The sequence below is a fragment of the Monodon monoceros genome, unplaced genomic scaffold (assembly GCF_005190385.1).
Source record: "Monodon monoceros isolate NGI ecotype Baffin Bay Population unplaced genomic scaffold, NGI_Narwhal_1 Super_Scaffold_14, whole genome shotgun sequence".
In the NCBI taxonomy this organism is placed as follows: domain Eukaryota; kingdom Metazoa; phylum Chordata; class Mammalia; order Artiodactyla; family Monodontidae; genus Monodon; species Monodon monoceros.
The window spans coordinates 23,021,325-23,040,412 of record NW_021703770.1 but is presented as its reverse complement, the minus strand read 5'-3'; the positions used below and the strand labels follow the sequence as shown (position 1 = coordinate 23,040,412).

Genomic DNA, 19,088 nt, shown 5'->3' with positions numbered 1-19,088 from the left:
CAGGGAGCAAAAATTGATGGTGTAGAAGAGAATTAAAATTGTGGGCATAACACTCCTCAGTGAGAAAGGGTAGGTTCTGGTGTACACATGGAGGAACTAGCTTTCAATGGGAGTTAGCCTATGATGGAAAAATTTATCAGCTCAAATCTAAATATTAGGTAGTTAGCATTATTTAAACTACCTAATAAATATAAATAAATGTGCATATATAGTTTAAATAAAATACACTATATACTTTCTTTTATTCTTAATTTGAATACAATTAATTTAAACAGGTCTTCCTATGTTATATGATCTGAGTATGTTTTTGCTAATATTCTGATTTTGATAACTGTGTTAATTCCCTTGATTTTATCCAATACTCCATTTTTTTAGATACTGTAGAGATTTTTAACTATAGGAGAGTAGGAATAACTATGCCAAATAATTATTCCTACCTCAATCTCTGTCAGAATTATGTTACATATTACCAGTTTCTGGGGGGGGACATGCTCTGTGGAAATTCTGCTGAAGCCTCAACCTTACACCTTACAAAATGAACTCATTTCCCTTCTGTTTAAAATATATTAATGGGTCTTCCTGATCTTTCTATTATTGTTCACATGTGTACTGTCATCCAACCTGAAAAATTACAATTATTATACAATTCTTTATTACTGTCTGTGATAATAACTCATTCCTTGTGGTCTTTGATTACAAGCCTTTGATCTTTTATTTCTATGTACAGGGCTTCCAAATTGGTTAAATTCCTTATAACCTCTGCCATGGAATCATCCCTCACTTGACCTTTTAATCTTCATTTTCATGGTCTACCTCACTCTCTAGTTACTGCTGCTTTTTCCTCCTTCCTTCCTTTCACAAACAGATTTTTAAAAGGAAAGATTAGTTTCACTATCTCCACTTCTTCACTTTATTACAGGAAGTCTCCCCACTCTCTCCATCACCAATTTTTTGCACTTTAGCAGATCATTCCCACCAGTGTGAACACAGGGTTTTACCTATCCCAGTTTAACAAACAAACCAAAAATTAAAAAAAAAAAAAAATCTCTTGACTCTACTTCTTCCTTCAGTAATTGCCCTATTTCTTTGTTCACCTTTGGTTACAAACGTCCCTGAAAGGCTTATGTATACTAATGGCCTACAATTTTTACTTTCCAATTCTCTCTTAAAACCACTCCAATAAGACTGTCACCGACAAAACTCCCTTCATCACAGTAATCAATAACCTCCGTATTACTAAATCCAATGATCAGTTTCAGAGTTCATCTTACTGGCTTATCATCAGTATTTGACATAGTTCATCAGTTCCTTCTCCTTGATATACTTTCATTTGGCTTTTAGGAAACCACACTCTTGGTTTTCCTCCTATCTTATTAATTATCCTTTTGAAACTCTTACCAGTTCCTCCTAGCTTTGTTGTGTTTTTAGTGTTGGAGTGTCCAGGATTCAGTTCTTAGTCTTTTTTCTCTCTTTTTTTTTTTAATTTAATAATCACTTCCCCTTCTAGACTTCCAAATTTAGATCTTTATCCCACACCTTTAATTCTGCACTAAGACTTGTATAGCCAACTGCCTCCTTGAAATCTTCATCAGAATGTTTATTAGCCATCTCAAACTTCACATGTCCAAAATTAAGCTCTGGAGCATCTCTCCAAAAATGTTTCATCAACAGCCTTCTCAATATTAATTAATGGCTATTTCATGTCCTCAGTTCTTCAGGCCAAAAGCCTTAGAGCTGTCCTTACTCCTTCTTTTCCTTGAGCTTCACCATCAGTTGGGAAATTCTCTTAACTTTATCTTGAAAACCTAACAATTTCTCATCACCTCCACTGTTATTTCCTCATCCTAATAATTATAACATCTTACCTAGATTACTGCAAGTAATATCCATTTTTCTACCTTTCCTCTCTATAGTTTCTTCCACAGAGTGATTCTTTAAAAACTAAGACCAGGGCTTCCCTGGCCACGCAGTGGTTGAGAGTCCGCCTGCCAATGCAGGGGACACGGGTTCGTGCCCCGGTCCAGGAAGATCCCACATGCCGCGGAGCAGCTAGGCCTGTGAGCCATGGCCACTGAGCCTGCACGTCTGGAGCCTGTGCTCCGCAATGGGGGAGGCCAAAACAGTGAGAGGCCCGTGTACTGCAAAAAATAATAATAATAAAAATTTTTAAAAAAATAAAATAAAAAAATACTAAGTCCAATCACTTTAATGACTTCATGTTTCACCTAAAAGCCAAATATAGGTCTTTATCTGGGCTCCATTAATTCTCTTTTGCTTCTACTATTTTCACCCATGTCAATACTTTTGTAGTCACAATCACCTCCTAGATGTTCCTTAAACACAATGAGGCACACTCAAGATTATATATTTTGTTCTAGACATCATTTCTGCCTGGAATGCTCATTGTTTAGCTAACTATCTTACTTGTGTCCAGACTTTGCTCAAATCTCAACTTATCAATTAAGTAACCTACACACCCATCACCCTACTGCTGCTCTCCTGACCTCTCTTACCCTACTCCACCTGTTCTTTCTTATCACTCTCTGAACAGAGTGTGTTATTACTTTATTTATATTGATTGCTTTTTAGAGCCTTTTTCCCGTCATAGGGCCTAAGTTCTACAGGAGCAAGCCTCTCTGCCACTTTGGTCACTGATGCATTTAGGACAATAGCTGCCATGTAGTAGGTATCTAATAACTAATTGCTGAATGAACACTGAATGAATAGAATTCTAGTAACAACCCAAAAAGGTTAAGTTTGGAAACAATTTTAAAGAGTATCTAATCTAACTCTCCATGCAATGCTTTGTAAGTAAGGCAGCACCTAGTTATTTTCTACCTCCTTGACCCTGCCATAGCACCTAAGCAGATAATGCCAAACAATATTAGAGTTGAGAGAAGCCTTAGATATTACAGACAAAGAACCTGAGATCTAGGGAGGTGACATAACTTACCCAGTTTCATCTATCCACAAAGAGTCAAAGCTAAAACTAGAACTCGAGCTTCTTTATGCTATGTTATTTTTCATTTCACTGCAATGGAATTAGCTAATATTCAACAGGCCTCATAAAATTCTGCCATACAGTAATGACTGAGTAGATCTTCCATCCCTGTTGGATCATGCAACGGTGCTGCTTACTGTTGTTTAATAAACAAGAACTTAATGAGTTAGCATATATAGCTTATAAGAGAGGCATTGGCTAACTTAATATTCTCCGTGCAGCACAATTACTGGGCTGATTTATTCCCTGTTGCCAAAGTCAAAGGCAGGTTACAGTAAGCCCTGCTTCACTGCCTGAACTTCCAGAACAGAATAAAATGCATAGTGGCCAGTGGCAAGTTCCCAGTTCCTCAATGAAGGGCCTGTAATCAAGGAATCGTCTGTAATTTTAATCAAAATAATGTAAATGGGTCCCCTGTTCTCATTTATCTTTTCAGTTCTACTAAGGATTGAAAATATTATATGAGCAATGCATACTCATAAGAAAGAACCAATGTAATGCCACCTGAAATAAAATGTCTCATTCTGATGACTATATGTTTAAAAAGATATGAGAACATTAAAAAATGTAAAGGGATTAGAGGGCCAGGATTAGATTTAAAGTTTTAATTATTCACAGATCATTTTATACATCAATTCTATAACTAATACAATTAAAAGGAATGTTGTTTTATTACATTTAAGTGACTACAGACAATATTATTTATTGACACTGTATCTTTCAGTTGCCATTTATAAAAATATAACATAGTTTTGGTATTTGTATCATTTTCTTGAAAAGTGCCAAATGACCTTGTTGGTGTTTATATTTTACAACAAGGAATTTAACAAGTCTATCTAAATATTCACGGTAACACTAATTTAAAAGGACAGTAAAACAATTAATTTCTTGCTATTTTCTTCCTGAGGAAGGGGGAAATAAATAAAGTGGTCCAGTGCCATTTAATGAGAAAATGGAGAGAAAAGAAATTTGTAGATCTGATACTATTATTGAATAAGCTGTATTTATTCCAGAAACTTGGAAACATACAAAGGGTGTTCATTCAGATGATAAACAAATTATTACTAAGAATGCTTAATCTGAAAAGAGAAAGTAACTATTATGAACATAAATGGGTATGTTATGATCCCTAAAGTAAATGTGTTAGATTTGGTTTCTAGAATGCAGTGGTAACAAAGGAACAGGTGCCAAGAAACAGTGTTTTCTAATTTCCTTCTAGTAATCAAATATGTTGCAAGTTTAAAATTTTTCATTTTTAATGGGATCTCTTCTATACCAAGAGATAAAATTATTGGAAAATCCATGGCATTATCATCTACCTTGATATGACTCAAATATGTAACACTGTAGAAGTAGCAATTTATGAAACAATAGTTTTTGAATTCTCTAACATTTTTAAACAAGGATTCTGCTGAGTTTCATTGTACCCAGGCACAAAATTATCATGGGAAGAGTTAAAGTTATATAAACTTGAGTATTGAGGGACTGAAAGATAAAGGAAAACACAAACAAACAAAAAAACAAAGTTGGTATAGCTAAGTGTGTTATTTTCATCTTACCTAAAAAGGTATGACTAAGCTGATAGAAACACGGTACTTTTGCTGACGTCTAGCCAACTATGAATGTATTAAAACACACACACACACACACACACACACACATTTACCTAATGTCCTTTCAACAGCAATCTGCAATGTTGTCTTATTCTTTCTTCTTCACATTTGTCTTGCCTGTGTGACAGCTTATTCCCTTAGATTTCCTCCTGTCTCTCTGTCTTAGTCTCCTTTGCTGGATCATCCTCCTAAGCCTAGGCCTTATATGCTGTTGATGCTCCAACTCAATCCTAGTGCCCTCTTATCTTCTCATTCCATCCTGTCTCTGTCTAGCCAATGTTATTGATGCCTTTTGGTTCTATTACCATCAATATCAACTACACTATCAGTGATGCTTCTCCTCACAGCTCCTGAATCATATAGATAGATATTGTTGTCTATTAGATGGCTTTAACAGCATGTCTCAAAGAGACTTCAAACTAAATATATGTAAAACATCTCTCAATAACCATAGCATTCCCATCCCAAACGTGACCTTCGTTCAACATTTTCCAATTCAGTGAGTATCTCTCCTGCCTTTACCAATTTACGCAAGCCAGAAATGATGTTTTATTTGAACACCACCTTCTTTATCACTCTTCAATTCACTACAGAGGTCTTTATCATTATACCTCCTAAAAATCTCTCAACTCATTCTACTTCTTTATCTCCATCAGTACCATCTTAATACAAGCTACCATGATTTTTTTTCTTGGATTACAGCAAACACCTCTTAAGAAATTTCCTTACAGCTAATCGAGCCCCACTTCAAATCAATCTCTATACTTCAGCAAGAATCATCATTTGAAAACACAAACCTCTTCACGTAATTGCTTTTGATAAAAATCCTTTAATAAGTTCCTGCTATTCTTATCAAATATTTTACCTGGTTTAAAAGGCCCTTTTAGTCTAGAGTTTACCTATGTCTTCATTTCACTAATCCCACCATTCTTCAATTACTAGGTCTACATTACACTTCAATGATATCAGTGCATTTAAATTTTTAAAACAGCATAAAGAAATATTTTCTTTTTACAAATACTATATCCTAAAAGTATGTTCTGAAAACTCTGTAATTTTCATGAGACCATGACTTGAGTCTCTAAAGAAACAGACCACATTCACCCAGATCACAGTGTTTAATTTTTGCCTTCAGATAACAGGATACATAAAAGAGCTATCTACAAAAACAAAGGCAAATTACTTCCAAGACTATTCAATTAATCTGAAAGGAACCAGATTATGAACCAGAGTATGAACTGGCACACTAAGGAACACAATTGTAGGAACAACTCTTATTTCCTTATACAAGTTTTGATAAAAATCACATTATTTTTCATTGATTGAGTGATAAAGAAATACTGATGGAAAGCTTCATCTTTCAAAATTCCATTCTATATATTAGTACCCCATCTCCAAAATCTTCCTCAGCTCTGACAGCTATGCCTTACAATTTTCCTGTAACTGTTAGTTCTTTTAAATATTTAATCCTTTAAAGGCCCACGTACAGTTTTTCTCTGATTCCCAACTGGCCTCAGGCAATGACATCAAAGCTAGATTGATAGAAACTACTTACCATATTGTAGGTGGCTCAGAACCTTCTATTTCTAAGTAATCATACTTTTCTTCCATTTGGAAATCAGTAAATATGAGTGAAATTGTGTCCCCAGGCTCTGCTACAATGGTCCAAGTGCAATCAGCATTATTATGATACTCATTAGGAAAACTAGGGCTTGATATGACGCCACTAGATCCTCTCATTGTTCCTCCACATGCATCTTCAGCTGTTGAAAACAAAGATGAGATGTTCAGATATAAATCATTAAGAGAAATGCGATTAAATCAACTCTGTTAACATTATTGGATAAAAATAACAGGACAAATGTTGTGATACCAAGTGCATATTATACTAATAGAGATTAAATGAGAAGTCCATGAAAAATTTAAGCACATATATAAATACAAATGCTATCTTGACTATTTTATAACCATTGATTGAAACAGCAATGAAAGTAAGTAAAAATCTATACTCCAATTAGATCTCAGGATAACAGAATTAAGATTTCCTTTTCATTGATTAGGTGATGAAGCAAGTAAAACAAATGAAACATCATTCTTAAGGTCTATAACAGGAAATCTTTAGTCACTTTGTGCATGTTCATGGTAGGTCTGAGCTTTGTTTTTATTTCCTTAATGTAGGTATATACCAAATAAATGATGTAAGAGAGAATATAATATAGTTTCTGTCATTGGCATTTTTCAAAAGCTACTGAAAACGTTTGTGGAAATGCAGTTTAAATAGAATACGTCATCACATATCTACAAAACTTTAATTAGAAAGAAATAATATAGTAACTTCAATAATATGTTCAGTAACAAATCTTTAGCAACACATTCCTATGACTGTATCAAACAATGTAAACATATTTTGCTAGGTATTCATACGATTATGTATACACAACATTATAAATGCAATGGCATCAATGCTAGGTTAAATAGAAACTATCTACTTATGATATTGTAGGTGGCTCAGAACCTTCTATTTCTAAGTAATCATACTTTTCTTCCATTTGGAAAGTTTCTACTAATTTTACATGGACCTATGGTTCTCATTTCCCAAATAAGGGTCATAGATTATCCATGAGTCTACTTTTGGCCAATGTTGTATGTAACCCCAACAGAGGGGTTACATGACCACCTGTGTTTAGTGTTAAAACATAAGATAAAGCTCCTTGCTTTATAAAGAAACTGAAGCTATAAAATTTGTCTTGTCATAACACTGTTTAGGCCAGTCAATAGGCTACTAGATTATTTGTGCAATCAGATTTCTCAAGATTTATGCTGTTATCTTGAGCCACTCAGGGAATTCCTTCCATTCAAATCAAATGTCTGAGGAAATATCTAGCTCTATAAAGACCAATTATTATTTGATGTAATAGTTAACAATCTGTAACTTTAATAAATAGAGATGGCAGCATCCTGTTTAACTCCACAATGGGCATGGAATGGCAACATGCTTTGGTACTGGGGACAACTTTCTTACCATACTGTATGCATTAAATAACATTAGCTTCTTTCTGTCCCACTCTTTACCCACCTAGCTCCATAATTCATAAATTGAAAGCATAAATAATATTGTTCTTAATTTTCATCATACACTACTGTGTATATGATATTTATTTTCATGATGCCCTCTCTATTTTTTTAAGTCTGTTGAGTAATTAGAATGAACTAGTGGTCCAGTCTAGACTATGAGATATATTACTACAATTTTCTCATCAGAACATACAATGCCTTCCCTCAATACCTTAACTTTAACCTCTGGTGAAAATGTCCTGCTGCCCCCAGTCCCCAACCACAAATTATTTCTACTCTTTGTCTTTTCAGTACTAACACCAACACTGAGTACTGCTTCAGAAATAAAATGTTACATTATTATATATTTGTAGTGTAGCTGGTATACAACATATTCAAACCAGCTCTGTGAGCTATTTACTTCCGTCTCTAGATAAAATCTCAGGCAGAAACATTTCAGCTCACACTCAGATTAAGAAAAAATTCCTCCACTTTTTTTAATTCAAAAATATCAATTTATCAATTAATTTGTCTAGTCCTGGATACTCACAAAAAATTGTGACTTCATTTAGGTTAAGGTTCTTTGCTCCCCTGGGCTTGTGGCAGGTGGGGCAGAGGTGAGGCAGTGAAGTGGGCTCTTCTTCCCTGTTTCCCCTCCTAGAATTTCTTTTCATCCACCCCTGCTCACTGAGCTCTCTATGATTCATCCTACATTTGGAAGTAGAAAGGACCAGGGGAGATGAATCTTATTTGCTTGGCACCGATTTGGTACTGGTTTCCAAGGGTTTTGGCAGATGGTTAAAGAAAGATGGTTCATTTTGTTCATGAACCTTTTCATGGGACCCTCAGAAGTAACCCAATCAGTTCCCTTGTTGTGGGTGAATGTGTTTCTCTAGCTGGCTGCTTATTTTCTCCCTCATACCATGGGTATAGAATGGTATCCTTCCACCCTCTTTCCAACTATGTCTCCTTATCCTTCTAGGTGGGCCTCTTGGGCAGGATCTAGGACAATTCCAGGCCAGAACTCCCTCACAAAAGACCTGCATATGGTCAAGAAAACACGCCCCATTTATTTATCCTCTGTGGACATGCAATTTCTTCCCAAATGTAGCCTTCTGGGTTTACAACAGCAGACATTTAAATATTTCAACCATGGTCTTAATGATAATACACTGTGTCCCCCAAGCTCCAGGGCAAACAAATCAATTTCTCTGCATGGTCTCCTTTAAGAAGTAATCTAGGCTCACAAAAGAGAGAAATCACCCCGAACTCCTGACACATGAGATGGAGAGCAACTAACAGCATAGTTCACTCCAGGGAAAGTCTTCAACCCAAAAGCATGACTGACTTGCAGTTGAAAACAAGGATGGGAACTGAGATCTTCCAGCATTCAAACCAATGCTCTTGCCAATTCCTGTATCAAGTTCTTTGTTCAGCACTCCTGTTTGATCTCTTTATTACTACAGAGACTATCATAGAATAAGTATCTGACAAAATTGTGAAATAAATAAAGTTTGCTTTTAGTACACATTAGATATACAACATTTTGGCTAGGTAGTCTACCTGAATGCTAGAACCTTTGTATTGCAATTCAGACTGGATTTACTATAATATTTATAAAAAACAATACATTTTCTGTAATCATAGACTCTTATAGTAAAATGTATTATCTAAATTAAAATTTTTACTTTATACCAGAGTTAGAACAAGTGAAAGGCAGAATTAGGACAAACCATGAAACCCTTAAATCTAGTGCTGTGCTCTCTCTGCTTAGTAATATTGCCTGGTCTCTGGGCAAAGTGAGTTGGTACAAATCCTGTCAATGATAGAACTTTTATTCTTTCAGCATCACTCTGTCCTGGCCACCAGGCTTGCCCGTTTGATTAGTGTTGTCTGTAGTATCTTCTGTCCCACATGTCACAGAAAGGGCAGGGTTCACAGGCTATTAAATAGAACCATTTTTTAACATACTCAAGATACACATGGGGTCATGTTGGTTACTTGTATAAACTTTCTGTGAGTTTTAAAGTTTATTAATTTGGTTATCTATTCAAAAAAATATTCATTGAGACCTACTAAGTACCAGGAGGAACTGCGTTAGTCTCTCATGCTACAGTGGTGACCAGAAGTCAGCAAAATACCTGCCCTCATTAAGCATCCTGTCTAGAAGAGAGTAAGGCTCTAAACAAATGACAAAATAAACATATAAAATTACATTTCTGTCAGGTACTTTGCAGAAGGAGCATTTAGTACCGACATTGTATGTTTGGGGCTTTGCAGTAGTTAGAGAATTCAGAAACAAGGATTCTTTGAGGAAGCGATGATGGACTAGAAACCTGAAGGGTGAATAGTTAATGAGGAGAAGGAAAATTGTTCTGAGTAGGTACACTTATGCTTTCACCAGAGGAAATGGGCATTCTCCAAAATTTTCCAAACTGAAAGAAAATCTGTGTGCAACTGCCAAGTGGTACCAAATGAGGTGGAAAGGCAACTAGGTGCTAGACCTTGCAGGATCTTTCTGACAAAACTATTCAGAGCAGTGGAAAGTTACTGATGGGTTTTCAGCAAAGAGATGACATGATTGGTTTTGAGTTTTGAAAACATTCTGGCTGCTCTATGAAGAGGATAGGGAAAGAAGATAATGGAGGATACAGATTAGGGGGCTGAATCAAAAATCCAAGCAATTTTTGGCATGCTTTATTGTTTCCTAAAGATAAACCACCTCTCGTTTATTCAGTAGTTTAGCATGTTATTATCTCAATATCTTCAAAAGATTAATTTGGTCTTTGTAGGCACTTTGGAATAAATAGTATCACTGCACAATAAATCAGAATAATTCTCTTAGGCCCATTTTTAAGAACAGTATTTTTTCACCTAAAGAGTAAAGCAACGTGATTAAATATCTTAGACTTCTCTTGAGGTTAACTAGAAGTTATGATTGCTTCAAAATGTAGTTATTTAACATAGAGGGAATATAAAAAAGGTTGGTAATTTCTCTACTCTTGTTCTAAAATCTGTATAGGTTGTAAGATTTTAGGTGTGCTTTTTTTTTTTTTAATGCAATACATAGGCTGAATGATGGCAAGTTGCATGTTAAGAAGTTTGAAGAGTCAGTCTGTTGTAAAACATGAAGGAAACAATCAGTTCAGCCAATAGAATCAATGAAGGCAATGTAGTCTTTTGAGAATAAGAATTTTTTAAAATGTAATCATTTGATTTGGAATTTATTCCAATCACCCGGAGGAAATACTAACAACTCCCTCTTAAATTCTTAATGTATTCCAATCTACTGATAAAAAAAATATAGCTATTAAATTTAAAATATTAAACCTAATTTTAATTGTTTATAATATTATAAATCTATCGTCGAATACTCCTATTTCTACACTTTAAAATAACTAAATTTATACAAACTTGATAAACAATGTCCTTTAATCTCTTACAACATATAGAGCAGGGAAAAAAGTGACAAAATAAAATCAAAATTATTTGTATTTGTTTATCCCATTTGTAAAATTTATCCCATTTGTTTATCTTTGTTTTTACTTCCATTACTCTGGAAGACAGATCAAAAAATATATTGCTTTGATTTATGTGAGACAGTGTTCTGCCTATGCTTCCCTCTGAGAGTTTTATAGTGTCCAGGCTCACATTTAAGTCTTTAATCCATTTTGAGTTTTTCTGTATGGTGTTAAAGAATGTTCTAATTTCATTTTTTTTACACGCAGCTGTCCAGTTTTCCCAGCACTTTACTGAAGAGACTGTCTTTCCTCCATTGTATACTCTTGCCTCCTTTGTCATAGATCAATTGACCATAGGTGCATGGGTTTATTTCTGCGATTTCTATCTTGTTCCATTGCTCTGTATTTCTATTTTTGTGCCAGTACCATACTGTTTTGATGACTATAACTTTGTAGTATAGTCTGAAGTCAGGGATCTTGATTCCTCCAGCTTCATTTTTCTTTCTCAAGACTGCTTTGGTATTCGGGGTCTTTTGTGTCTCCATACAAATTTTAAGGTATTTTGTTCTAGTTCTGCAAAAAATTCCATTAGTAATTTGATAGGGATTGCATTGAATCTGTTGATTGCCTTGGATAGTATAGTCATTTTGACAATATTGATTCTTCCAATCCAAGAACACAATATATCTTTCCATCTGTTTGTGCTGTCTTCGATTCCTTTCATCAGCATCTTATAGTTTACATAGTACAGGTCTTTTGTCTCCTTAGGCAGGTTTATTCTTAGGTATTTTATTCTTTTTGGTGCGATGGTAAATGGTATTGTGTCTTGAATTTCTCTTTCTGATATTTCATTGTTAGTGTATAGAAATGCAACAGATTTCTGTGTATTAATTTTGTATCCTGCAATTTTACCGAACCTCATTAATGAGCTCTAGTAGTTCTCTGGTAGCGTCTTTAGGATTTTTTATGTATTGTATCATGTCACCTCCAAACAATGGCAGCTTAACTTCTTTTCCAATTTGTATTCTTTTTATTTCTTTTTCTTCTCTGACTGCCATAGCTAGGACTTCCAAAACTATGTTGAATAAAAGTGGCAAGAGTTGACATCCTTGTCTTGTTCCTGATCTTAGAGGAAATGCTTTCAGCTTTTCACCACTGAGTATGATGCTAGCTATAGGTCTGTCATATACGGCCTTTACTATATTGAGGTATGTTCCCTTTATGCCCACTTTGTGGAGAGTTTTTATTATAAATGGGTGTTGAATTTTGTCCAAAGCTTTTTCTGCATCTATTGAGATGATAATATGGTTTTTATTCTTCAATTTGTTGATGTGGTGTATCAATCTGTTGGTGTGTTGTTTGATCTGTGGATATTGAATATTCTTTGCATCACTGGGATAAATCCCACTTGATTATATTGTATGATCCTTTTAATATATTGTTGGATTCATATTGCTAGTATTTTGTTGAGGGTTTTTGTGTCTATATTCATCAGTGATATTGGCCTGTAATTTTCTTTTTTTGTGGTATCTTTGTCTGGTTTTGGTATCAGGTTGATGGTGGCCTCACAGAATGAGTTTGGGAGTGTTCCTCTCTCTGCTATATTTTGGAAGAGTTTGAGAAGGATAGGTGTTATCTCTTCTCTAAGTGTTTGACAGAATTCACCTGTAAAGCCATCTAGTCCTGGACCTCTGTCTGTTGGGATTTTTTAATAACAGTTCCAATTTCAGTACTTGTGATTGGTCTGTTCGTATTTTCTGTTTCTTCCTGGCTCAGTCTTAGGAGGTTGCACCTTTCTAAGAATTTGTCAATTTCTTCCAGGTTGTCCATTTATTGCCATACAGTTGCTTGCAGTAGTTTCTTATGATCCTTTGTATTTCTGTGGTGTCAGTTGTAACTTCTCCTTTTTCATTTCTAATTTTATTGATTTGAGTCCTCTCCCTTTCTTTCTTGATGAGTCTGGCTAAAGGTTTCTCAATTTTGTTTATCTTTTCAAAGAACTTTTAGTTTCGTTGATCTTTGCTATTGTTTTCATCTCTATTTCACTTATTTCTTCATTTCTATTTCATTTATTTCTGCTCTAATCTTTATGATTTCTTTCCTTCCACTGACTTTAGGTTTTGCTTCTTCTTCTTTCTCTAGTTGCTTTAGGTGTAAAGCTAGGTTGTTTATTTGAGATTTTTCTTGTTTCCTGAGGTAATACTGTATTGCTATAAACTTCCCTCTTAGGATTGTTTTTGCTGCATCCCATAGGTTCTGGATCATTGTGCTTCCATTTTCATTTGTCTCTGTATTTTTTAATTTCCTCTTTGATTTTTTCAGTGATCCACTGGCTGTTTAGTAGCATATTGTTTAGCCTCCACATGTTTGTGTTTTATACAGTTTTCTCTTTCTTGTCATTTATTTCTAATCTCATAGTGTTGTGGTCGGAAAAAAGGCTTGATATGATTTCAGTCTTCTTAAATTTACTGACGCTCTCTTTGTGGCCCAGCATGTGGTCAGTCCTGGAGAATGATCCATGTGCATGAGGGAAAGATGTGTATTCTGCTGCTTTTGGATGAAATGCTCTATAAATATCAATTAAGTCTACCTGGTCTAATGTGTCGTTTAAGTCCTGTGTTTCCTTATACATATCGATAATTACTTTAAATATAAATGGATTAAATGATCCCACCAAAAGACACAGACAGTCTGAATGGATACAAAAACAAAACCCATATATATGCTGTCTACAAGAGACCCACTTCACACCTAGGGACACATACAGACTGAAAGTGAGCGGATGGAAAAAGGTATTCCATGCAAATGGAAATCAAATGGAGTAGCAATACTCATATCAGACAAAATAGACTTTAAAATAAAGACTGTTACAAGAGACAAAGAAGGACACTACACAATGATCAAGGGATCAATCCAAGAAGAAGATATAACACTTGGAAACATACAGGCACCCAACATAGGAACACTGCAATATACAAGGCAAATACTAACAGCCATAAAAGGAGAAACCAACAGTAACACAATAATAGTGGGGGACCTTAACACCCCACTTTCAACAATGGACAGATCATGCATCTATTTTTGTTCGCATCATATCTGTTTTATTAAAAGAAAGACTGACATATAGTAGAGGTTTATAGGAATTTACTGAATTAAATATGAAATAAACAAATGAGTAAATATAACCATTTAAGCTCATCATCAAATTAAATTCTGATGTCTGAGCCATCTATGGGGTAGAATAAAAAGAAAACACAAGTAATATGTCACTATTACAAAAGAGATTAATTGATAATTGGAACAAAATGTCAAAACAAAATAGAAGAATGAGAAGGATTGCCAAATAAATTTTAAGAACAAAATGTATGTTGCAGGTCAAAAGCTTTATAATAAAAAGGTGAGCATAAACAGAAAATGATTATTGCTATTCAGTACCAAGCAAGTGGGAGTTAACTAATTTTTAGACTTTTCTCCATATTTAACTTCAATAAAGTACAACTTCTTTAATTGCAGATAGCAGAATTATGTATGTGGAGTATTCAAGAGACCCACCAGATAAAATACATGACTTAATCTGTGAATTAAGCAAGGTTACTAATTACAAGGGCAATATACAAAAATATATCAGCACTGAACAATTACAAACTGAAATTTTTTAAAATATCATTGCTAATAGGATAAAATTTCAAAAATTTAGGAATAAAAATAGTGAAGGAAAGCCTGAGTAACGCTCTAATTATATTTTCGAGAGAAAATATAGACCTATGTAACTAAATAGATCTATGTAAATAAATAGATATTCCACGCAATCTAAAAATGTCAGTTCTCCCCAGATTAATCTAGAGACAAGCCCAGAAATTTGCAATTTGAAACTATGGTTTCAGTAAAGATAGTAGCTACCAGCTCAGTTCTTTCTATTTTATAAAAGCCCTGTCCTTGTTTATACCTTATTTTTAACCTCCATTGCTCTCCTTGAGGCCCCACTCCATGTGCTGATTACTACTCTCAGAAGGCAAACTTTAATGCTACTTCATTTAAAAAAGAAAGAATGTTCAGGGTATGATTTCTCTCAGCATTTCCAAAGTCTTATCACTTCTGTTTCAACACAGACTGAATATCAGAAATCTGTGTAGAGCATTTTAAAACACCTATACATCAACCCCAACCCCAAGATTCTTATTTACTTGCTTGATAGTGGGGTCAATAGTAGGGCAATTTTTTTTTACATTCCCTAGGTGATTCTAATGCATAGTTAGAATCAACAATCAGTAACTCATGTAAAATAGCTAATCCATTCATTTGGGTACTTGACCCTATCTTCTACCTAACTCCAGGTCTTTACTTGGGATCACTTAAGCTGATAAGTATCTCTCTAATACCATCCTAAAAGTCCATATAAGATGGAAGCCAACCCCATCCACCTCCAAATAGCAAGACAAACTAAATTTATCTTGGTCTATTAACCTCCTTTTCCTCTTCCCTTTCCAAATTCCTCTGAAAATGTACCTTTGCTTAATGTTTCTACTTATTTACCTCCTAGTGATCCCTCAATTAACTGCATTCTTGTTTCTCTTCATACTTTCTATTGAACCCCTTCTCCTAAGCTCAACATTGACTTCCTAATGGACACATACTTGTTAGTATTTTTAAATGGGTCTCTCAGTGACAGCTGGCATTGTTATTAACTCATTACTCTCCTATTCTTTGGCTTCCATGTGAAATATTTTACTGGTTACCCTTGTAGCTGTCTAACGCTTCTTATCCATCTACCTCACTGCCTCCTCTTTCTCTACCAGTTACTTTAATATCAGAGCTCCCTAGGCTTCTACACTTCTTTTAATATACTTTCTCCCAAGGTGATATTATCCACTCTCTTTATTTCAACTATCCTCCAGGTAAACTGACAATTCTGTTATCTATGTCATTTAGCTCAATCTTTTTCACTGTCCATTCAATTGTCTAGGGGGAATCTTCAATATTAATAAAACATATTCACCAGTTTGGGTAGCAATTACCCTTTCCAAAATCTTTGTCCATTTCATAGTGATGGACTGCATAAATTTCAGTAGGAAGGGTTACTAACTCTCACCTGGAGACAGAACTCTCAAACACTGTAGGAGTTTGAAGCTTAGCTGGGGATAAGTAAAAGAGAAGAAATAGTTATCATTTAGACATGAGGAACTTTTGCTTTCAAGATTCTGATTGCAAATGTTGTGAAGCAGAAACAATATTATGTGTTTACTGCTCCATTTCCTCAGTAAGACTGCATATCACCACCACCCAGGAAGCTAGAATGGTGCCCTGAAGCTAAGGGCTGTCAGATGGGAATTGGGCAAAAGCGACTTAAGTCACATCCAAGCCTAGTTCTTAAGAATATTCTTTGACATCCTTTCTGCTTAGGAATGACACAGACCATGACTTCAATCCCATCTCCTTCTCTTGTACCTTTATAATTTATTTTCTAAAGGGGAGCCTAGAGTATCTTTTGAAAGTGGAAATCAGATCATTTTATGCACACTCTCCTGTTTGTAACATTTTAATGGCTTTCCTTGAATTTAGAGTAAGACCACTGTCCTTACTTTGGCCTTAACTGATCTTAATTCACAGACTTCTCAAGATAACAGCTATCACAGATGGCAATAACTACAAGATCAAGATGGGTCACCAAAGCTACATTAGATATTGCATGGGTGAGAAATAAATATTTGCTGAATTAGACAATTGTAATGTCAAGATCTGTTTACTTTTGCAACATGGACTATTAGTTATATAGACAATAAAAATCCATTCCACTGGAACTCATTTTGTCAAATAATTTACTTTAATTAAGGAATTCTCAATTTCATATTTAAATCTGATGTATTTTTGAGGATTCTTCTCCCTGTTCTACTTCACAGACCAGATCACTGAACAATCATTTATGTCTTGTGTTTAGTTTTATAAATAACTTGGAGTACTTCACCATATCTAAAATTATAGAACTTGAGCCCCATTTACTTGAAAATGGAAATTTTAAAATTTGAGTAAATCTGTTAATTTAGTTTAAAAAAGACAAGGCTTATTTAAACAGCAAGAATTTAACCCTGCAGGGACAGAAACAATTTATGTCTTTTTCATCCCTGTATTTTCAGTGCTTAGAAATATGCCTGACACTTAATGGGGAACCAAAATATCTATCTTAAATGATATTGAATAGAACGGCTTTGGAGGATATACTACTGACGTTTATATGAACTTTGAATGATTTTTTTCATAAAATTAGAGTATTTCCCTCATCCAATTCAAGCTTGCTGAACTTAAGAGTATGTTTATTTCTCAAATCTTTCCAGATAGGTACTGAGTTCTTTGAAGATAGCAATCATGTTTAATACAACTAATAGTAGTTATATATTTGAGTATTAATTTTATGCCAGTCTCTGTGCTATCAATTTTAAATATATATAAATATTTATCTATTTCCCTATATATTTTTGGTTGATTTACTTATCCATGTTCTACCATTTCTCAGTGTGACCAAATTAATATCCTTCTAATGAGAGCCTACTGTATAGCACAGGGAACTCTACTCAGTGCTCTGTGGTGACCTAAGTGAGAAGGAAATCCAAAAAAGAGGGGATATTTGTACACGTATAATTGATTCACTTTGCTGTACAGTATGAACTAACACAATATCGTAAAGCAACTATACTGCAACAAAATTTTTTTAAAATATCCTACCAACATCAATTCCTCTTTCCTCTCTTCTGCCATTAAAATTTATTTGCTACAAGGAAGTAAAGAGTGTTTTTTTAAAGTGGAAATGAAATGATGTCAATCATACTTTCCTATTTGTAACATTCTACTAACTTTTCTTGAATTTAGAATAAAACCAGTGTCCTTACCATGACCTTAATGATTGCAACCACAGACTTCTCAGTAAACTCAATCCACAGTGCTCATTTTCCATTTCCTTAAATTTAACAAAGCTCCCTCCACCTTTAGGACCTTTGTTCTAAACTATTATCTAAGCTGGTGGCTTCTTCCTCAAGATCTTCCCAAGGCGGCTCAATGATGCCATTCAAACTAGTGAGGTCTTGCTTCACTAATGATTCTAGGTAAAACAGTCCCCCATCAGTCTCTGTCACAACATCTGCTACAGTCTCTTTATTCAACTTATCACTATCCAGTAGTTTTTGTTGTTTTCTCATTTATCTCTAGAATATAAATGTCGTGCAATCTTGACTGCATTACTAATACACTAGTCACAGAATTATCCCAAGTACTCAGAATGGGGCTGGCTTATAGTAGGTACCTAAATAATACTTTATCTGGTTAAATATATTTTTTGCTCCCCAGTATGTCCATGAAATTTCTTGGACAATTATTTGACAGTTTTATGGTGAGCTTAGAAATGGGGGCTCTAAAATCACAGAGACCCAGGCACAAATCCAACACTAATAAATTGGGTGACCTAAATCAATTTACTTAAATTTCTTCTAAGCTAGATTCTTATTTGTAAAATTATCATTATTTTGAGAGTGCACATTTATTGATTTAAATGTTGCCAACAATCTCTCAGTTACATATTTTCTATATTCCTTATCAGTGTCCTGAAGTTTTAATTTTGTAGGTAGGAAGGTTCCTACAAGGTGATGGCACAATTGACTTGTTACTCCCTCTGGCAAAATTGCCACAGCAGGGAGACAAGAAGGCACTCTCAGTCCCATATAGTTCATTTCACTCTTGCCATCTCTACTGATTAAATGACAGGTTCAGTGCTGCTCCTTGTTTCTCATTTTCTGCTACAAAATAGAGTAGTAAGAAAAGAAAAGAAAGTGAGAAAAAAAGTAGCAAATCCTTGTCCATGAGGAGCCCTGAAAAAAGGCAATTTATTAAAGTATTTTACTATAATTTGAGGAGTTCCACAGAACCTGATTGCTTAAAAACTGGCTCTCTCTCAATCTCCTCCTGAATTTACTA

At 34.7% G+C, this 19,088-nt stretch overlaps 1 protein-coding gene across 3 annotated transcripts in view; it reads right to left on the bottom strand.

Moving 5' to 3' along the window:
- The window catches only part of CSMD3 (CUB and Sushi multiple domains 3), a 1,080,114-nt gene that overhangs the window by 774,573 nt on the left and 286,453 nt on the right, over positions 1-19,088 (bottom strand). For all 3 annotated transcript variants that reach the window (XM_029222726.1, XM_029222727.1, XM_029222728.1), the window contains exon 5: positions 6,170-6,377. In XM_029222726.1, coding sequence (XP_029078559.1) covers positions 6,170-6,377 — 208 coding nt within the window. The remainder of the gene's footprint in view (positions 1-6,169; positions 6,378-19,088) is intronic.